Source organism: Peromyscus eremicus, chromosome 1 (genome assembly GCF_949786415.1).
Source record: "Peromyscus eremicus chromosome 1, PerEre_H2_v1, whole genome shotgun sequence".
Lineage (NCBI taxonomy): Eukaryota > Metazoa > Chordata > Mammalia > Rodentia > Cricetidae > Peromyscus > Peromyscus eremicus.
This window is the reverse complement of record NC_081416.1, coordinates 15692629-15714323: the sequence shown is the minus strand read 5'-3', so window position 1 is coordinate 15714323 and position 21695 is coordinate 15692629. Positions and strand designations below refer to the sequence as shown.

The following is a 21695-nucleotide window of genomic DNA, read 5'->3' as shown; positions in this document are numbered from 1 at the left end:
GAGGAGGAAGGCAGAGGCGGGCTGGTGTCTCTGGCCGGGGACTGGAATTTCATCTGAATGACTGCCCCAGCGCGCACGCAGCGCCCCGGAGTCGGCCCGCCCGCGCCCTGTAACCCGCAGCCGGCCGGCCAGCTGGGGGACGCCCGCGCCACGGCCCGGGGACCGCCGGCGCGCCTTGCTCGCCGGCTCCGGATCCAGCCAGCTTCGGCGCGGCCGAACTAGCTTTGCGTGCCCCCTCGGACCTCGGCCGGGAGCCAGGCAAGGAAGGCGCGGCTCGGACCAGCCGGGAGGGAGCCACCGTCGCCGCGACCGCCACCAAAGGAAGAGTGCGGCTCCCCCGCTCGGTGCGCCGCGGGGCGCGCCCCGATGTCAGCCGCGGGGCCGAGCGCAGGCCGCGGGCCGCCCCTGCCCTAGCCGCGCCGACGGGGAGGCGGCCTGTTATATGGAATTTGGACCACGGCGCTCTCCTCCAGGGCTGGTGCCCCGGCCGCGGCCCTGGCGCAGCCCGCCGCCTCCCGCTAGGCACTCGCCAGGAGGAGGAGACGCAGCCGGCGGCGCGCGCGGCGCGAGGACCCAGGCTCCCTCCTCTGGGGGGCGGGCACGCGGAAGGCGCTGGTGACTGAGCGACTGGCGGGGCCGGCGGGGACCGGAGCTCCGGGCTCGGTGGGTCCCTAGCTGCACCAGACGGATCCCCAGGGTTGGGGAATTAGGGAGGTCTACTCGGGCCCCCTGCCCGCACCCGCCATGGCGGAGAATTGGAAGAACTGCTTTGAGGAGGAGCTCATCTGCCCCATCTGCCTGCACGTCTTCGTGGAACCGGTGCAGCTGCCGTGCAAACATAACTTCTGCCGGGGCTGCATCGGCGAGGCTTGGGCCAAGGACAGTGGCCTGGTGCGCTGCCCGGAGTGCAACCAGGCCTACAATCAGAAGCCGGGCCTGGAGAAGAACCTGAAGCTCACCAACATCGTGGAGAAGTTCAACGCCCTGCACGTGGAGAAGCCGCCGACGGCACTGCACTGCGTGTTCTGTCGCCGCGGCCCCCCGCTGCCGGCGCAGAAGGTCTGCCTGCGCTGCGAGGCTCCCTGCTGCCAGTCCCACGTGCAGACGCACCTGCAGCAGCCCTCCACCGCCCGCGGGCACCTCCTGGTGGAGGCGGACGACGTGCGGGCCTGGAGCTGCCCGCAGCACAACGCCTACCGCCTGTACCACTGCGAGGCCGAGCAGGTGGCGGTGTGCCAGTACTGCTGCTACTACAGCGGCGCGCATCAGGGACACTCGGTGTGCGACGTGGAGATCCGGAGGAATGAGATACGGGCAAGTACACTTCGCGCGCGCGCGCGCACGCACACACACATCCCGCCTGGGGGCCACCCATCCCCTCAAGCTGACTCTTGTGGCATTAGCCTAGAGGCCCTCTTCTAAACTCTTCTGTGAAAGTTTGGGGGGGGGGGGGGATAAGGTCCTGAGAAGAAGGGCTTGGCTACTGGGTGCATTCTCACACCTGTGCCCTCAGGGTCCCTTTTGCAAGTTATTTATGGAATCCAGGGAGGCTGTTAGAAGTAGTTTGAATGTGCTTTTCTGTTTTGCGCAGCTCCCTCCCCCAGCATTGTTTCTGTAAGCTCTACGGGAAGTCACCAAGGCAGTGACCCCGGTCCTGCTTCTCCAGCTGCTGTTTATGTAATGAGTGTCCTGGTGCCGCTGCTGTGGCTGACATGATCCATGATGCTGGCATACCAATGAGGAAGTAAACAAAAGCAGCCATGTTAGTTTTAAGCTCTATTGGAAACACATTGGGGGTTGGGGGGAGCTTCCGGAGGTAGAGCAGAACTCTGGTATCTCGCTGGGCCAGGCCTGGCTGTCCAGAGGAGCCCCCGACTGTCAGCTCTTACAACCCGTCCCAGCGGACGCTCTCCAGGCTGAGGCTGCTCTCTCTGCTTGTATGCTGCCTGAGCCTGCATGAACAAACCTTAAAGTATGTGTCTAACCCTTTCCTCCCAGCCCTGCCCTCTTACACAGCCCTCCCACATTTGGGGAGGGGAGGTGGAAGACGGAAAAAGAATCCTGTGGGTTTAAGGTTGAGCCGCCTTGAAATCTGGTTTCAGGCAGCTGGCTCCCCTGGGCTGCCGGCTGGGTGATTACGGAACCGCACCCCCTCCCATTGTATACACCCTGCTGCAGCAGCCAATGTCAAAACCGCCTTCCCCCTCTTAGGCCTCTGGGCCTGGCTAGGGAACTGGACTAGGGCATACTTCCGTCCCTTTCACTGGAAGGGGGCTCCTCCCAGGTTCCTTTCGGGTCCCTTGCCTCTTGGGGTTGAGTCACACAGAAGGAAGGAGTTGATCTAAGCCATCTGAGCCATCTTGAAAGCTCGGGCTAGGGGGTCTTGTGATAAGAGAGCAAGGTTAGGTTTGGTAGGACTCGGAGTGTGTGTTTAGGGTGGGGGCCCCTGGAGGCCAGTGGGGCCTCTGCAGTATGAGGAAGCTGGGCCTGTCCAGAATGTAGATGGGGGCTGTTTGCTTGGTGGTAGGGAGGAGGGGACTTAGAATCTAAATGAGTCACTGTTTAGCAATTAAAAACCATACATATACAACCAACAAAAGGCAGAGGGGCCACCGCAGGCTGAGGGCGGGGATAACAAAATTTGCTGTATAATTAGTTTGCAATTGCATGGGCCAGCTCTGGGGTTTCGTGCCAGGAGAGGGCCTCTGGTTTCTTAAAGGAAGTGTGGGGGATGGAGAAGAAGAGTCACTCCTCCCCACTCGTGTTGGAAAAGGCCAAGGGCTGGGGAAGTGGAGGAGCCCTGTGGTCCTCCTCCTCCAGCTCGGGGCAAGCATAGCCCACACTTTACCCAGTATTGAAGCTGCTGCTGCTGCTATTAATAAAGATGGTAGGGGCGGAGGCTGGGGAAGTGCAGGGGAAGGCTGAAAAAGGACCGCTGGCCGTCCAGTTCTCTGTCCGGGATTGGCTGTAGAAAGTGGGTAGAGGGCACAGAAAAAAACGTGACTGAATGGAACGGGAGAGGCTGTTGGGTGGACGTGTGCTTGCACCCCTTCAGTGCTAGGGAGTCTTGGGGAAGGGAAGAAAACTTAATTATACCTGGCTTGCTGTTAGGGCACCCTTAGATGCATGTCTACATTTATCCCCAAATGGATGTCTTGCATGTAGGATTGGGGAGGAAAGGGTGGCGTTGGCTTGTACTGTGGGGTTCTTTTCGTCAGGGACTGAACTTTGCCAACAGCTCCATGATACGTGTAACTGCTTGTGTGCTCTGGTGCCTGTGCCTATGGGGGCAAGCTCAGAAGTAGTGAGTTGCATTAGGGCCAGATGTGCAATTCTGTGAGGTCAGCATCTGTGCCCGAGGCTCATCCTCCTCCATACTCCTCCTGGCCATTCTCTCTAGTGCCCCAGGGCACTAGGCTTGGAAAGCCATCAATAATAGCCCAGTGTCACTCAGTATGAGTCTGACTTACTGAATGCAGAGGTAGGGGTCCCGCCCTTGGGGAGGGGCGGGCTGAGTCCTGCGGAAGCTGAGTGGAGGAACCCTGCCTTCTCGTTAGGCTATCTATGCAGGAGGAGGGGGTCTTTGCCTCAACCAGTTTTTTCCTGCTAGCAGGGGTCTGTCTTAAAGGGCCTTTGCTAGTGCTGTGGAAAGGGCACCAGAATTTTCCAAGGTACAGGAGCAGAGGCACAAAGAACCCTAAAAATAATCTGTTTCTGCTTGTGTTTCCTCTCCTGCCCTCCCCCATGGGGTTAGGGTCAAGATCCACTGGCTAGAAATAGTTAACAATTGCTAAGGGTTTTGAGGACCCAGAATGGTGGCCCGCAACCTTAATCCCAGCTCTGGGGAGGCAGAGGCAGGAAGGTCTCTGTGAGTTCAAGGCCAGTATGGTCTACAGAGTGAGTTCCAGGCCAGCCAAGGCTACACAGTCAGACCTTATCTCAAAAAACAAACAAATCTAACACCAACACCAAAAAAAAAAAAAAACCAACAACAAACAAACAAAAACCCCCCACAACCACTGCTTAGCCCTTCCTGGTAGCCCCATCCCCAATATACACAAGCACCTACTTTTATGTACTTGAGCCAGTGGCCTGGGTGGGGCATCAGGAAGAGGTGGTACTTAAGAGTTAGGCCTGTGCAGGCCAGGACATTGCCCCACTTTGCCTTTGAGAGGACTGGATGCCAAGCAGATGGGCCTCAAGATCACTCTCTGGGACATACCTGTATCCTTGAAGTGTTTTTCTTTTGGGCTGTAGGCCCAGGATTGAGACATCCAGGTGGGCTCAGGGTTAGGAGTCCTGAATGGACATAATCCCTCCCAGCCTCTAAGTTGTTTAGGGGTTCATCTGAGTAATAGGGGGCTGATGGGAGTTGGGGGCACTCTTAGGAACCCTCTCAACATAGAAAGGACCCAAGAGAAGTCATGGCCATGTGTGTGAGGGGCTTGCAGATGTGGGTGTTTGAGTTTGTGTGGTTTGTGTGCTTCTCTGTCATATCTGGGACCCCGGAAACAGGCTGGAGGGGTTGGCCTAGACCCTATGCCTTACATCCTTCCTCGGGCAGAGGAGAGGTGCTCTCTGGGGAAGGGAATCCCACTGCTGGGATTTGTAGTTCCTTGGAATGAGGGTGCATGCCTGTGCAGGAGGGGTACATGGGAAACCTGGGAGTTCGCCTGGGAGAGGGAGGCCTGGAGGGGTCTGCTAAGCTGGGGCTGGGGTTACAGCCTGGTTCGGGCAGTTTGGACCCACTCTTCCCTCTGCCAATAGCAGACGGGGTGGAGGAAATGTGGGTGTGTTGGGGTGTGTGTAGTGTGAGGGCTGTGTACTGTCTTTTCTGTGATCTCCTGAATCCTTAGAGAAGAGGCCCAATCCCCTGCCTCTACCCCAGGATCCTGCTGACACAGCACTCCCTATTGATCACTCTACCTGCTTACAGTTCTGGACTCATTGTGGGTCTCTGTCTGTCTGTCTGTCTGTCTGTTGTAACTGTTTTTTTTTCCCCACATGAGTATCTTCAAGAAAGGGTGTGCGCATGGCTGACTAATTAGGCACTGCTTTCCTGTGTGGCTGTGGCGTTGGGGACAGAAATATGCTCATGTGTTTGTGTCTGTGAGAGGGTGGATGTCAGGTGAGGTGGGGGGGTACAGTGCAGGGTGTTAGTGAATTTCCTGTCCTTTGCTGTGAGACTGCCACTTACTAAGTGCTGCTCAGGTAATAGGTGGGCTGGGGCCTGCCGGGGGGCTTGTGACTTTCTTGCCTGGGGACCTTTGGGAAGGGATTCACTTCAGGGTAAGCTGTTGCCTGTGCAGGTGTTGGAGATGAGAGAGCCCCAGTGGGTGCTGGGGAGTGGGGAGAGTCTGGTTGGGCAGCCCCACTTGGGCCTCTGCCCTGGGCTGAGCAAGCAAGCCTGACCAGCCTCATCCCTGGCTCTGGGAAAGCCTTCCTCCCTGGCCGGCCTGGCATTCAAACCCAGACAAAGGGGGGCTTTCTCTCTCGTCTCTTTGTTCTGCTGCCCCAGAGGCTGCTCTGTGCACAGCAAAAGCTAATTCGCCTCTGCAGCTGGGAAGCCCTCTCACGCTGATGGCCTGTGGGGATCGCTGGGGCTCCAGCATTCTCTTTGCCCTGACTCCTGTGCCCGCCACCCCTTATCTCTGCTTTCCCTAGCTTGAGACTTCACATGCTGGTCCAGAGCAAGCACTGTGGCAGGGGAGGGAGACTTTTTGGAGGGGAGAGGAGAGTCTTGTCCCCTGGAGCCAGGTCAGGTTTGATCCTGGGATAAGGGCTTAGATGGGGCAGTAAGGACAGTCACAAAAGCTTAGGAAGAAAGTCCCACAAGGTTCTAAGCAGAGTCCTGGAGCCAGTGCTGGCCTGACCGTCCCCCACCCTACTCACCATGGCCACAGGGGCTGCTGGAGCCAACCTCGGCCTTGCCTGCAAACGTAGGGCCTGCCTCTGCCCTGGCCCTCAGCCCATTCTCCCCTGACCTTCCTTTTCTTCAAGGTTGACTTGAGGGTTTATTATTATTTATTAACTTTTACACAGCCCTTAATCTCCAAGCCTCACCCGTCTGCCTGGTCTAGTTTGGCAGCAAAATACCAACAGGGCCTACTGGTCAGGCTCCAGAGGCACCTGAGATGGCAGGGCCAGAAGACAGGCCCTGTGAATATACCCCTCTTGGTTGGGTGGGCAACAAGGCATGGAAGCAGGTCTGAGATGCATGGCACCCTGGAGCCGTGGAGGGCATGGGAGTTCTTCACAGGCCCAGTGGATCCCAGAGTGCCCGAGGCCCACAATTCCAGGGGTGCTTGCTCTGGGGACTCCTCCAGAGTCCTTGCTCCCTCCATTGCTTCTAGACTAGACATGGTTCCCCTACCACACACTTGAGTGGGCCACAGTCCAGGAAGCTTATGGTGGGCCAGCCAGTTTAGAACACCACTGCTCCCCTGGCTTGGGAGGCCTTGCTGGGAAGCAAGCCGGGAAATGGAGTCCAGCCTCAGCTGTGTGTTTTTCCCAACTGGGAGATGTGATTCCCTGAGGAGGCCGGTGGAAGCTGGGCTAGTGGGGCTGCTGGAGGAGAGGATGAGCTTCGGTTCCTGCCTCCTCAGCCCTGGTCCTCCAGCATCTTCCTGGTTGGTTGGTTTGGTTTTTAATTTTCTTAATTTTTGGGTTCTTTTGAGACAGGGTCTCACTATGTAGCTCTAGCTTTCCTGGAACCCACTACATAGACCAGGCGATCTCTAACTCACAGAGATCGCCCTGTCTCTGCCTCTCAAGTGCTGGGGTTAAAGGTGTGCGCCACCATGCCCAGCTCATCTGCATGTTTTGATCTGGTAGAATTGGTGTGATGAAGAGGTGGTAGGTGGGTAGTTTCCTCCCACCAATCACAGTGCTTGAAGTAGCCGCCTCTCACCATCCCCTGGCTGCAGGAAGCTGGGGGAGGGCCCTTCCCAGCCCTACCTGCCTTGCAGGTCTCACTGGGAGCTTCCTTCCCCTTCCTGCCCTCTCCTCTTACAGCAGACTGGAAAACTAGGGGTCTCTGAGGTGGCGGAGGGGAAGTTAGGCCCACCTACCTGTTGGGGCTACTGTTTTCACTAGGTCATGGCTGGACCCAACATCGCCCTGCTGGGGATCGTAGAATCCTGAAGCTGAGGGCAGGGCGCGAGGATCCCAGAAGAGGGGTGCTTCCTGGGAATGCCTAAGAGGAGAGGAGGCTGAGCACACCAGGACTAGGCAGGAGTTGGGGGTGTGGGCAACCATAAACTAGAGGGCCTCAGTTGGGCTGGGGGAGGAGCCCTCACTGGCGGGCTGGATAAGAATCCTTTCTTGGCCAGGGGATGTGGTTGGTTGGGAACCTTTGACCTTATGTGTCTCCTTCCCCTGGGACTCAGCCTGGCCGCCTGTTCATGGCCCTGTTCATCCATGACTTGGGCAGGCAAATTGGTGAGAGGTATTCAGTGGTGAGGGCCTGGACCCTGCTTCCTATCTCTGGGGCGCTTTGTGCCAGTGGGGTTACACCTACGCCCACACGTTATAGGCCACCCGCGTGCTCTGTGAGCCCTGTTTGTTGTATAGGAGAGGGAGCAAGGTCTTGTTCACAGTGAAGATTTTTTTTTAAATCTTGTTTTGCCTCCCTGTATGTAGGTGTACTATGTTATGTGCGTGCAGTACCTGCAGAAGAAGGTGTTGGAACTCCAGGAACCTGGGTTACAGATGGTTGTGAGTCTGTTAGTGCTGGAGAGCAAACCTGGTCCTCTCTGCCCAAGCAGCTAGTACTCCTAACCCTGAACCATCTCTTCAATCCCCAGGAAAGCTTTCTATTCAGGCTCCTTTCTTGTCTGGGGTCTCCAAAGATCCAGCCTTCCTTGTTGTATAGGGCATTGGGTGCAAGTATATGTGCACTAAGGGCTTTCAGGGCCAGGCTGCAGAGACAGACAGACAGACAGACAGACTGCCCACATATAAGCTGTATTGTCAGTCTGATCCCTCTGGCTGACAAGGGCAAGGTCTGCTGGGTCACTGAAGGGAAGAGCCTGCTAGGACTTAGCTAGGCTAGGACTCACCTAGGACTCTTAGCTCCAGGCTTTTTTAACTTAGGAGAGCCTTACCCTCAACCCAGCCCCTGCCCTCAGCATCTCGACTCTTTGTTTCTAGGCTAGCAACCTCTGTAGAACAGGTTTGCCTGAAGTCTGGCTGGCTGGCCTTGGTTTCCTCATCTATAAAAAGGGTGGGTGTGGTGTGAGCAGGGGTCACGTGGTGAGACTGTGGCCCCCACAGAGGAAGAGAAGCACCCCTTGCTGGTGGACACTTCCTCCAGTATCTGAGAGCTTCGTTGCAGAGCTTTGTGCTCAACTCCTGGATGTTTCTGGAAATGTATTCAGCAGCAACCAGGTCCTCAGCCTTTGAGAGACCCAGCTGTGAAGGGAAGCAGAGGACGGTCCCAAAGCCTTTTGGTTTGGTTTTTTGAGATAGGGTCTCTCCCTTTGTGGCCAAAGATGACCTCAAATATGGTGATCTTCCCTCTTTGTCCCCAGAGCAGAAACTAAGGCTTGCACTGTCAAACCTTAGGGTTTCTTTGTTGTGGTGGTGGTTTTTGTTGTTGTTGTTGTTGGTTTCTTTTTGTTTTTTTTGTTTTTTGTTTTTGTTTTTGTTTTGTTTTTTGTTTTTTGTTTTTTTTTTTGGTTTTTTGAGACAGGGTTTTTCTGTGTAGCTTTGGTACCTGTCCTGGATCTCGTTCTGTAGATCAGGCTGGCCTCGAACTCACAGAGTGCTGGGATTAAAGGCGTGCACCACCACCGCCTGGCTCAGTTCTTATTTTCTACCACACCACCCTCTTCTCCCCTTTCCCCCTTGTAGTCCAGACCTGCCTTGAACTTATGGTGATCCTCTTGCCTCAGCCTTCCTAGTGCTGGTATTTTGGGTGTGTGCCACTATCCCAAGCTAAAGTTGAGTTCCTTAAGAGGGTTGGGATTTGTGGAGAAATCAGATCATGGTCTGTGAGTCAAATACAAAACCCCAGAATGTGAGGTAAAGATGTGGTTCAGTGGTAGAGCACTGGCCTAGCATGTGCGAGCGCCTGGGCTCCAACCAGAGTTCTCAAACGACATGCCTAGCGGGCCTGGAGATTCTGGGACCGAGCTGTAGCATGGCTTCCTGAGAGTCGCAACATGTGTCCATTACTAGCTACATGTAGCCATTAGTCACTGGAAATGAGCAGTGCAACTGAAAACCTGAGGCTGTGCTCAGTTCCCCCCCCCCCCCCTCTCTCTCTCTCTCTCTCTCTCTCTCTCTCTCTCTCTCTCTCTCCCTCCCTCCCTCTCTCTCCCTCTCCCTCCCTCCCTCCCTCCCCCCCCCCCCCCCCCCCGTCAGGGGGTCTTTCTCTGTAGCCCCTGCTGGTTCCAGCTCCCAGCCCTCCTGTCTCAGCTCCACATGCTGGGATTACACCATATCTGGTTTAGTTTATTTTGTATAAACTTCAGTGTAAAAAGTGGCCACTATGCTGAAGAACACAGCTACTGAGTAGGGCAGGATGTGACAGCCCATCACATGACCAGGATAGGAAGGGACCTGCACCAGCTCAGAACAAACAGGGGTCATGGAAAGTTCCTCAGAGAGCAGACAAAGGAGCTGAGGCATTGTTGGCTCCCAGAAAATGACAGAAAGAATTGAAGTGCCCTGGTGAGCACAGTCCTGGATGCAGAGGGTCCACAGAACCTTCTAAAGGCACATTGAGATCCCGGCCCAGCCAAAAAATCTTACCTTGTACTTAGCTTACACTCGAGAGGCTGGAAGTCATGTGTAAAAGATGATTCTTGGCCATGCTGAAATATTTAAAGTTGGCAGTCATCTTGAGCAAGAGAGACCTTGTTTGAAGAGGTGTGTTTGGTGGTGGGGGAAGAGAGGGCTGTAGAAATAGGAAATCAATAGCATTTGTCACTCTGGCAGAGGACCTGCATTCAATTCCCAGTACCGCATGTGGTTTACAACCATCCATAATGCCATTTCCAGGGGAGCCAACCCCTGTGACCTCTGCCAGCACCACACACATACCTTGTGCACATAGATACATACTGGGATTATATCGCTAGCATCCACCGAGTCTATTTAATGAGCGAAGGAATTTATTTGGGGGTTAACTCACAAGACACAATGAAGGAATCTGTCACAGGATCTTGGAAGGGTGAGGCACAGTCCAATGCTGTTCTCTGGCGAGTTCAGCCCTGGTCCATTCCAGCATCCAACACCACAAGATAGCGAAGAGAGAGCACATTCCAGGTCTTAGGGTCCTCCCAGGGGCATGTACTTCAAGGTCATAGGCAGGTGTAACAGCTACCTGCTACCTCACTAAGGGCGGAGCTTCAGGGCACGGCTCAAACAGCCACCCACTACAGATACATGCAAGCAAAACACTCATACACAAAATAAATACAATTAATGAATTACATTTTTAAGGAAAGAGCTTGGAAAAACAGCTTGGCCTGGCAGCAGATCACTCTTGGGAGCAGCAGGGTCTCTCTCTCCTGGTCTCACTGACGGACACAACGAGCAAGGACTTGAGTCCTGAGGCCCGTGCTCAGCCTCGGGAACAAGGAAGGGGTGGCTGTGTTGCTGTACCATAGAAAAAGGCAACTGTAAGGTGAGGCCAAGAGCCTGTGTCACCCTGGAAGGCTGTCTGACCCTCTGCACCTTAGGGTGTTCTACTCAAGATGGTGCTCCCAGGGAAAAGTAGCCTGGCTTGGGGAATCACAGGCCTCCTGCCATATTACCTGGTGTGTGCCACTTATTGGCTATACAACTTCCAAGATACATATTTCTTTTTAATTGTGTGTGTGTGTGTGTGTGTGCGCGCGCGCCTGCAAAGGCCAGAGGAGGCAGATTCCCCTGAGACACCTGTGAGCTGCCTGACGTGGGTGCTGGGAACCATATTCCGGGTCCTTTACAGGAGCAGTAGGCGTTCGGAACCACTGAGCCAGCTCTTCCCTCCATTGGCCAGATGGTGTAACCTCTCTAGGTCTCCGTGTCTTCCTTTGTGAATGAGGCTCTTAACACAGTCCTTACCTCATGGCTGTGGGGTGATTGGGTGAAGCCCCTTCTAGATGAGATGAGGGATGTATAGAAAGCCGGGTCTACAAGTACTTAGTGAGCATGCTGGCAGAGCCTGCCCTGAGAAGAAGGCCCAGGGTTTGAATATACACGGGAAGCCTCTCCGTTTCTCTTTATTGAAAGTAGCTGGTCCTGGGGCTATGTGAGGGCCAGGGGAGGCTGGCCAGTAGAGGTTTTAGGTCACCTTGAGTCAAAGGACCTCTGAGAAGAATCTGTTACCAAGAGGGAGGTATGGTGCTGGGCTGCACTGTATTCTGACACCACTGTTACCTCGACTGTCCCTGCAGAAGATGCTGATGAAGCAGCAGGAGCGGCTGGAGGAGCGAGAGCAGGACATCGAGGACCAGCTCTACAAGCTTGAGTCAGACAAGCGCCTGGTGGAGGTAGCGACCCCTGAGCCCCTGGGGGGTAATGGGGTGCCGGCTCTTAGGTGAACTGAATAGGAATCCCACTGATTTTAGGAGTGGCTGGCACAGAGCCCAGTGCTATGCATGGGGAATTGGCAGGTCACACGTTACCCTCAGAAGCCAGGGGGCTCAGGGTCCCAGACCCCAGCATTAGCAATGGGGTTGGGATAGTGCCATCAGCCTGAGGTCACTCCGTGCTCATGTGCCTGCCCATCCTCGTCTCTCTCTTCAGGAGAAAGTGAGCCAGCTGAAGGAAGAGGTGCGGCTGCAGTATGAAAAGCTTCACCAGCTGCTGGATGAGGACTTGCGGCAAACAGTAGAGGTCCTGGACAAGGCGCAAGCCAAGTTCTGCAGCGAGAACGCGGCGCAGGCGCTGCACCTTGGGGAACGCATGCAGGAGGCCAAGAAGTTGCTGGGCTCCCTGCAGCTTCTCTTCGATAAGACAGAAGATGTCAGCTTCATGAAGGTGGGGCTGGGGGTCACTCTGCACAGCTGTTCAGCTGCTTCCAACCCAGTGTGCTCACCTGCCTCTGCCGTCTGCATGGGCTAGAGTCTGTCATGCTCTGTCGTAGATGATTCCTCAGCCTTCACATGTGCCAGTCCCCCATCCTTTATCTATTATTCCAGAATTTTAAGTTAAAACTTAAAACAACAAAGTTTGGCATCTCATTGAACAGCAAATACTGGGTAGAACTGACATGGGTCTTTGTGTTTCACATGGTAAAAAAAATTCAAACAGATTGCTGTAGAAGTGTTGGATTGGACTGTGGTGTCCTGTTGGATCATATGTAATATATATCATATGATGTGATATAAACACCATTGCTTCCTTCTAAAATCCAGATGTAGCCAGATTTCAAAGGCCTGTTGGACTGGGTGGTGCACACCTTTAATCTCAGCACTCAGAAGCAGAGGCAGGTGGATCTCTGAGTTCTAGAGCAGCCTAGTCTATATAGTGAATTCTAGGACATCTGGGACTATGTAATAGAGAGACTCTGTCTCAGAAAATAAAAAGGAAAGGGCTTGTGGAACCCTCTCCCAGATACAGTGGATGCAGAGAAGCAGCAGCGCCTGGTGGGAACGTGCCTCAGATTGTACTTGCCGAGCACATAAGAAACTCAGGGTTTGGTCTTCAGCACCATATGCTAGGCTCCTTACCACGCTCCTGCAATTCTGCACTGGGAAGTGGAGGCAGGAGGATGGTTCAGAGTCATCCTAATACTTCATTCTAGGCCAGACTGGGATACATGAGGCCCTGTTTCAAACAAACATCAGAAGCCATGCCAACATAGCAAGTGCTCGCTAAACGGAGCCGTTTTGCCTTGCCTTCCCACTGACTGAATGTTCTTCCCTTGCAGAACACCAAGTCTGTGAAAATCCTAATGGACAGGTGAGCTGATAGCCCCCCGTCCTCCAGAACCTAGCCGAGGGAGGGCGGAGAGGGCCATGCCCACGGGTGGGGAGGTAGGGCGGGCTCACTGGTGATGCCTCCTCACAGCAGACACCCCGTCCACTGCCCCCAGGACCCAGACCTGCACGGGCAGCAGCCTTTCTCCCCCTAAGATCGGCCACCTGAACTCCAAGCTCTTCCTGAACGAGGTGGCCAAGAAGGAGAAGCAGTTGCGGAAGATGCTAGAAGGTGAGGGTGAAGCCTCTGGGCAGGGGTGGACCATCGCCATGTCCAAGGGGCGGTGTAGCTTAGCACATCCACGATGCCACTTCTAGCGTGGGACCTTGGGCGAGTGACATTACGTTGCCTCCTCCAGCTTCAGATGTTTTGTTGTTTTTGTTTTTTCAGCTAGAAAGTGAAAATAGTAAATGTCAACCAAGATGTCACATGTTTGGACCCATAGAGGTTCAAAGCCTGCATGGGAAAGGAAGAGGGTTGTTTGGGCCGGGCGCTTCAGCAACATTGACTCCAGACTCTCCACAGGTTCCTTCAGCACGCCGGTGCCCTTCCTGCAGAGCGTCCCCCTGTACCCTTGTGGCGTGAACAGCTCTGGGGCAGAAAAGCGCAAGCACTCGACAGCCTTCCCGGAGGCCAGCTTCCTTGAGACGTCATCCGGCCCTGTGGGCAGCCAGTATGGGGCGGCGGGCACAGCCAGCGGCGAGGGCCAGTCTGGGCAACCCCTGGGGCCCTGCAGCTCCACACAGCACTTGGTGGCCCTGCCAGGTGGTGCCCAGCCAGTACACTCGAGTCCTGTGTTTCCCCCATCGCAGTACCCCAATGGCTCTGCCACCCAGCAGCCCATGCTTCCCCAGTATGGCGGCCGCAAGATTCTCGTCTGTTCTGTGGACAACTGTTACTGTTCTTCCGTGGCCAACCATGGTGGCCACCAGCCGTACCCCCGATCCGGCCACTTCCCTTGGACAGTGCCCTCACAGGAGTATTCACACCCACTTCCACCCACACCCTCCGTCCCTCAGTCCCTCCCTGGCCTGGCAGTCAGAGACTGGCTCGACGCTTCCCAGCAGCCTGGCCACCAGGATTTCTACAGGGTGTATGGGCAGCCGTCCACCAAACACTATGTGACAAGCTAACGCCAAGCAGGCAGTGGACGCTGGGGACCCTTCCCCCCAGCCCCGGTGGCTCGGGAGTTATGCATCCAGAGACCTGCCCTTCTTTCTACCCTCCTCCCCTTCCTCCGTTCCTCCAGGTCTTTTCCTTTTGGATTTTGTTTTATTTAGGGCCTTTTGTTTGGATTTTTTTTTAAATGTATCTCCTGGATGAGGTGGTGATAGTGGGAGGCTGGCCTGGGTAGGGGCTGCAGGTGGCCCTGGAGTTGGGACAGTGTCTATCTCAAGGCGCTGAGCTCCCCCCCCCTTTCTCTTTCTTTTTTTAATTCCACTCCCTCCCCCTCACACCTCCCATGGCTGGAAGAAGCCTTGGGGTACCCACTCTCCCCACTTACCCTGGGAGATGGCCCAGTGCCCACTGGCCTGTTTCTCCTCCCTCCAATTTTTCTTCCGGACAGGTTGATCACTGATGGAGTAAAGAATGACCTGTAGATTGTGGAGGGTTTTTTTGTTTTTTAATTTTTTTAGACCAAGAATGATTTCTTCTGCCTCCTCACCATCTTCCCAGACGGAGTTCAAGGCCCCACGTCTCAAGCAGCTTTTGGCACCTTCAGCCTGAGTGGAACCTTTCAAAGCCAGGAGCCCCAAGTCCAGGAACGCTGAAAAAAGAACTTTGCCAATGATAGTGACCACAGCGAAAGCAAATAATAATAATATTAATAATAATAAAGAGAAATAAAAGAAATAATGAATAAAAACAATAGCACAGGCCTTGTTTAGGTCAGTGGAGGAGGGGCAGCCCAGATTTGGGTCCTTACCTGGATTTTGACAGCTACTTCCTATAGTGAGCACCTTGTATGAATCTTGGACTTCCTGTTCTCAAGAGACAGGTATTTTACTCTGTAATCTGTCTAGAGCGCGCGCGCACACACACACCACACACACACACACACACACACACACACACTGAAATCCAACCTTCTAGTAACCCTGATGGGGCAGCCCTGCCCTGGCCTTCCCTGTTACCCACTGGCACCCCCAGGCCTAGAATCTTTAGGCATTGGTATGGCAGGGGCACTCTAAGGCTGCTGTCTCAGCTCTCCCTTCCTTGATTCTGCCCTCCTGGGTCTAGACACAGTTCCAGACCTGTAAATACCACTTCCTCAGGCACCAAGTACATCTGCTCTTCACCTTGGGTTCACTTGAGAAATATTTGCTGAAGGCCTCCCAGGCCACACAAGCCCCTGGCGTCTCTTTGAGGTTCTGCCAATGTGCTTCTAGCTAAGATAGGTGAAGGAGAAACACCTTTGAGTCTTGCAAAGTTTACCTTCTTTCTGGCCATAAACGTTGAGCATGTGCTATATGCTGGGCACTTACAGGCTGCAGGTTCAGACAAAACAGGCCCTATTCCAGGGAGAGGGGCCACTGGGTTCCGTAGCCTTGGGACTTTGACCCTGGAAGGGATAAAGGGATAATATGATTTAAAGGGAGGGGCACCTGAAAACCCAGGAGTTTGCATTCCTAAATCTGCTGGTAATTGTAGACACCAGGGTTTGAGGAGGGCTCTCCACTTCCTGGTATTTTCTTGAGGACACACCAAGGCATTCTGATCTTAAAGACTAACTACCCTGAACTGGAGATTCCCCTAAGTCCTCCTGGGTGCTGGAATTACTGGCTGGTCCTCTTATGAAAGGTTCTCGGCTCAGCTGCCTGGTTGGTCGGTTGCTTTTGGGGACAAGGTCTCTCTCTGTAGCCCTGGCTGTCCTGGAACTCAGAGGTCTGCCTGCCTCTGTCTCCGGAGTGCTGGCATTAAAGCATGCACCACCATGCTTGGCCCAGCTGCCTGTTTTGCATGCATCCCTTAAAATGAACTCACACCTTTTTTTGCACATTAGTAGGAGGCAGACCTTTGCTGGTACCTAGTCCATCTGTCCATCCCCTCCTCCATGCCACCCCAGTCTGGGTGGAATCGGTACAATGTGAGAAGGGAGCCTTAGTGTAAGCTTGTGAATTATCTAGACCTTGCTGACCCATGACATTCCACCTCTCAGAACAGAGGCCCAAGGGGGAAGAAAGGATCAGGCCATTCCCCCCAGCCTCGTGTGCTGTTCAAGAGAAGGGGAGTTTAGAAGCTTACCTCCCCATGGCTTCTCCCTCCCTACGCTGGCTAGAAGCCAGAGTCAAGAGCAGTTGTAACAACAGTTAGCCGCCCCGGTTCCTGCACCTGTTTAGGGCTGAAGGGAGGGGACAGATGTCTGAGGCAGGAGGATACCAGTGGGCAGATAGACACTACTCACATCTGCTCCTGTCTCACTGTCTCTAGTTTTGTCAGGAGCCCTGGTACATCCTCCATGCCAAGAGCTGGAAGCCAACACAAAGCTGCCTAATTTCTTTCCCACTTGGCCCAGTTTGTGCTGGCTGATGGGAGGGGTCTTTCTCCAGGTGCACCCATCAGATTGAGACATGGAGGGGACACCGCTGAGGGTAAGTTAGACTGGAACTCCACCCCCATCCCCCTTTGTGGCCACCCCAACAGTCAGCTGCACAGCTGTAGGCCCACAGCCTGTTTGGGCAGCCAGAGAAGCAGGGAAAACTCCATCCAGCTGTCCCTAGCTACCCAGCTGTCCTGGCTTTGTAGAAGCAGCTGTCATCCACCTCCCAGCAGAATGAGGGGCAGAGGAGGCCCAGAAAGGGCTTAAGTAACCCCCTCCCTCCGGGATGCAGGCCTACTCAGGAAAGCAGGAAGGAACCTTTCCTATGGTTACCTGGAGGGACAGGCAGAGTCCCCGGGTTCCCACAGGTGCACTGCCCCCTAGGCAGGCCCCTGTGCCCCTCACCCTCACCCCTTCTCAGATGCCACCGCGCCTCCCCTTTCCAGGAAGGGCTGGGAGGCGACGGCCTCCCCCCACCCTCACCCCACAGACCGGGGGCGGCGGCTCCTGTGGCCCAGATGTGCAGAGCCCGCGAGGAGGCCACCAGGAGGGGACTGAGGCGGGGGGAGGTTCCTCCGCCACCCTGGTCTGCCCGGGCTCTTTCATGTCACAACCCTCCCCCGACCCTGCCAGAGCCAGCAGCTGGGCGGGCTCCCGCCCCCTCCTGCAGCCTCTTCCAGCTGTCTTTGGGGTGGGGCTGGGCAGCTGGAGAACAGCTGCAGGGCAGGGAGCCGGGCTTGCAACTGCCGGAAGCATCTCGCCTCGGAGTGAGCTGGTCTGGGGGCAAGGCCCGGGGCAGTCGGTTGCTCCGCCCCTCGTCCCCGAGCATTTGACCCCCAGACTCAAGATTTTAAAAAACAAAACACAAGGCAAAAAACTCTTCCAGCTTCAAACGACACCTGGGGGCCCAGGGCACCCTGCGAAGAAGGGCTGTCTCTGCCATCTCAGCATTTTTCCCACGAGGAGACTCGGTCATTCTAACTTCACTGCTGAATCCCTCCCAAGCCCAGTTCACACCCTCCCACTCAGAGCTCAGTCATCAAACCGGATCTCAACCACCTTCTCCTGGACTGAGGGTGGGGGTTATTGGTTAGTAACTTCAGGAAGGCACCGAGCCCCTGGGAGATCCCCTTTCCGACCTCTGCAGCCTGTAAATTCCTGGGGAGGAGAGCTAGCAGGGAGGGTACTGTTGACAGTCTCCTTTATCAATAAAGGTTACCAGGAATGCTGGTGCAAGGAGGTGGAGTCCGTACACTCAGGGGCTCTTGGATGACCGTCCTGGACCAGGGGGTGCCTCCATGGGTTTGGAGAACTATCCTTGGAAGTGCTTTAGAAAGACTTACCTCCAGAGATGGCCTGGTAGGGGGGCTTGGACAGACAGGAGGATCCAGCAGAATCTACCTAATGGGTGTCTTGGAACCAAACAAGACCAAACAATAAAGAAGGAGGGCCAGGCATGGTGGCCCTTGCCTTCAGTCCCAACACTCAGGAGGCAGAGGCAGGCAGATCTCTGAGTTCGAGGCCACTCTGGTCTACAGAGCGAGTTCCAGGACAGCCAGGGCTACACAGAGAAACCCTGTCGGGGTGGGGGTAGGGGTAAGGGTGGGTGGGAGGAGGAAAGAAAGGAGGAAGAAGAGGGACACTAGGATAAGAAGGAGAGACCCTAGAATCTTGACACTGGTTCTAGAATCTTCTGAATCGCCCTTCCCCCTTCTTTCCTTCCTTTCTATCCTTTTTTTTTTTTTTTTTTTGAGACAGGGTTTCTCTGTGTAGCTCTGGCAGCTCAGGAACTCTACAATCAGGCTGGCCTTGAACTCCAGAGATCCTCCTGCCTCTGCCCACCCTAGTGAGCCACCACTCCTAATTTTTTTTTTTTTTTTTGAGACAGTCTCTATTGCCCTGACCTGGATCTCACTCTGTAGACCAGATTAGTCTCAAACTTGTGAGACTCCTCCAGCCTCTCTGCTCAAGCGCTGGGTCCTAGGTGTACGTCACCGTGGCCAACCCTTTCTGTTTTGAGAGACAGGGTCTCACTATGTACAATCGAGGCTCTGCTTAAACTTACGCTTCCCTTGCCGCAGCCTCCCAAATGCTGACAGGACAGTTATTCATGGCCTCACAGGGCTGCAGCGTGCCCGGTTCCTTCCAATTAAGAGGGCCAACTGGTGCACGCCTTTAGTCCCAACACTCAGGAGGCAGAGGCAGGAGGATTTCTGAGTTCGAGGCCAGCCCAGTCAACAGAGCGAGTTCCAGGACAGTCAGGGCTACACAGAGAAACCTTGTCTTGAAAAACAAAAACAAAAACAACAACAACAACAACAACAACAACAAAAAGCTATTATTCTAGAATTGTCTTTGGAGGCAACGGGGAAACTAATCAGGAAGTGGTGTGGGGGCTGTTAGGGCTGAAAGGTGAGAATGAAGGAGGAATAATGCCAAACCAAAACCTGGCCCCAAGAACATTCATTTCTTCCTCGTTTTTCTCTCTCCTTTCAAGCTGCACCCATAAGCCTTCCTTCTCCTTCAGAGCAAGGTGTGTTCCAGTATTCCAGCAGTCTCTGAGGAGCTTACGTTGGCAGACGGCTGGCAGCCCCAAGACATCCCTTCCACAGTGAAAGTAGAAATCCACAGTAGACCTGTAGACATCACACTCCCTGAGTCGGGGAAGCCTTTGAGAGCCCAGAGCTGCTTTTGGCCAGGCAGTGGATTTACTCCAGAGTTCTACACTGAGGGTCTTTGCCTGCTTCCTCCACGGGAGACCAGTTTTCTTTAATTGCTATGTGCTTAATTTCTCTCAACTGCAGCAAACTGGGATATTTATGACTTCTCTTTGCATTAGATCTTCAGTAATTGGGTCTTTCTTGGAAGGGAACCCATCTGCTCTGTGCCCTGGGTTACTTTTCATTATTTACATTGAGGCAAGACAGGGGTGATATGTGGGATAATGTATCACTTATAGAATGGAGGTGAGGGGCTACACAGACACCATTGCAAATTACAGGTCAGAACTAGAATGGGGGAAGGGTTTCCAAGAGCTGAGTATTGAGTGTTGAGAGTGATGTGGACTTCTGGTCTACCCAGAAAAAAAAGATGGCAGGGAGTCATTTGACACATAGATGTCCTGGTTGTCAATTGGATGTTGGTATCAAACACTGTCCATATGTGTCCCTGCTGCAGGGCATCAAACAGGAGTAGGCATGGATGCAAATGGACAGCTTGTAGCCTAATGGGGATTTATCAGTTAACCATCCCTGCCAGCTGTAGCTCCCTAGGTTCTACCCATTAAACCATACACTTAGGATCAGTCTTCCAACAAACAGTCTGCATGGCTGCATGTCTCAGTGGCTTTGGACATTAGACTCTTCTGTGCGGCGCGCCCCGACCAGCGGGGAAGCAAGACACGACTCCAAGATTCTTCCTCTATCACGGTTTTATTGAACGCTGCTCGGTTATGGCTTCTCGGGAGAGCTGGTACGGGAGGAGGGCCCCGGGCGCCGGGGCAAGCTGGCTTATATGCAGGTTCTGGGGGCGGAGCTTGGGCGGTAAGCTGATTGGTCAGTACTATCGGGCGGGAGAGCGACACGTTAGCATTCGGGATAAACAGGAAACCAGCGCCATCTTGTAATGGCGTTTGAGCCAGCGGACTGCTGCAGTTCCCCCTTTTTGTTTTTGGCAACCCAGAGCTAGGAGTCTCCTCATGATGAGCTTCCTGCTCGATGGGCGAGTGCTGAGTAGGAGGAACAATGATACTCTCAAAACGGGTGCAATGAGCATAGCTCTCCGTGTGCAGGAGCAGTATCATAGGCTTCCTAATCGGGTGCAATGGGCAGAGCCCTCCGAGTGCAAGGACAGCCTACAGTTCCCTCAGCTGGGCCAACCAGATACTTGGGGAACCGCCAGCATCCAGGGCGGCCATAGCATAAGTGTACGCTCTGTACGATTGCGCTTTATCAACCTACAGAGGATCCAACCCAGTATGACTAGACCAATCAAGCCCACTGTTCCCATCGCCCACACCCCAGCCCATTCCTTCACATAAGATGCAGCTGTGACCAAAAAATCAGTAAATTCTCCCAAGGTGGTCAAATGAGCACGCGTCTGATTTAGGGCAGCAATAGAGGCGGTGAAATTCAATTGTAACATTTCAAATTCTCTCTCATATCCCAGGGGTACCCTGCCAGACTTTTGTTGTTATATGCCTGAAACAGGGATCCTAACTTATTCTTGGCTGGTTTAAAAGGTTTACTGTTTAAGCACTGTTTTTGAACTGGAAAATAAAATCAGTGCTATTATAGCTTGAAGTTTGATAGGTGGTAGGATAACAAACTTCATCCTCCAGCCTGCAGATGGTGGAATGAAATTGTGGAAAGAGAGTATCCGTTAAAAACACAGGAGCGGGCACAGGCCAGGCTCGAAGGAAAGCCCAGAATATGTCATCCTGAGTCCAGGCCAGATTCAGGGAGAGGCTGATCGTCAGGAAGGTCAGCATCATCTTCTCCATCTTCCTCATGTTGTTGTACCCCTCGTGTTAGTCTTGTCGGCACCCAAATCGGGTCTCTTGCATTCTTATGAGTACTCACCGTTCCCGTGTGAGGTTCTGAATCTTCGGCCCTCCTCCGAGTCGTTCGCAAGGTCCGAAGTTTCCCGGGTTTCGGCACCAGTTGCGGCGCGCCCCGACCAGCGGGGAAGCAAGACACGACTCCAAGATTCTTCCTCTATCACGGTTTTATTGAACGCTGCTCGGTTATGGCTTCTCGGGAGAGCTGGTACGGGAGGAGGGCCCCGGGCGCCGGGGCAAGCTGGCTTATATGCAGGTTCTGGGGGCGGAGCTTGGGCGGTAAGCTGATTGGTCAGTACTATCGGGCGGGAGAGCGACACGTTAGCATTCGGGATAAACAGGAAACCAGCGCCATCTTGTAATGGCGTTTGAGCCAGCGGACTGCTGCACTTCTGGGTATCATCAAAGTTTCATTTCCTCTGTGAGGCTCCACCAGCCCCATTTTCCCAAGACCGGGATGGAGGGGTGATGAGATGGTACCTGTGAGTTGCCGGAGCTGCTGCGGGTCTAGCCAGCTTTCGAGTACTGGAGACAATCACAGGGTCCTGTTCCTTTGGGCTAACCAGACTCCCATGCATGTGCCTGCCTTCCTTGGTATTCTAATTGTGATTCACAGGGGTAGAGAGATGGCTCAGTGGTTAAGACCATGTACTGCTCCTCCAGAGGACCCGAATTCAAGTC

At 54.2% G+C, this 21695-nt stretch overlaps 1 protein-coding gene and 1 long non-coding RNA gene across 7 annotated transcripts; one reads left to right on the top strand and one right to left on the bottom strand.

Moving 5' to 3' along the window:
• The first annotated feature begins 547 nt into the window (after positions 1–547).
• On the top strand, positions 548–14206 carry Trim8 (tripartite motif containing 8). The gene is made up of 6 exons (XM_059256978.1): positions 548–1314; positions 11388–11483; positions 11740–11973; positions 12866–12897; positions 13031–13146; positions 13441–14206. The coding sequence occupies exons 1-6, from the start codon at positions 745–747 to the stop codon at positions 14046–14048; spliced, it is 1656 nt and encodes a 551-aa protein (XP_059112961.1). The 5' UTR covers positions 548–744; the 3' UTR covers positions 14049–14206.
• LOC131906220 (uncharacterized) lies at positions 1773–12124 on the bottom strand. 6 transcript variants are annotated; one of them, XR_009378146.1, is made up of 6 exons: positions 12032–12124; positions 11371–11939; positions 10139–10605; positions 9757–9901; positions 7071–7195; positions 1773–1952 (listed from the first exon to the last, which is right to left on the bottom strand). It is a non-coding gene; the product is annotated as an uncharacterized LOC131906220 (long non-coding RNA). The 6 variants fall into 6 exon arrangements; XR_009378147.1 differs by having other exon boundaries at positions 11371–11934; XR_009378145.1 differs by having other exon boundaries at positions 11371–11886.
• Positions 14207–21695: the final 7489 nt, after the last annotated feature.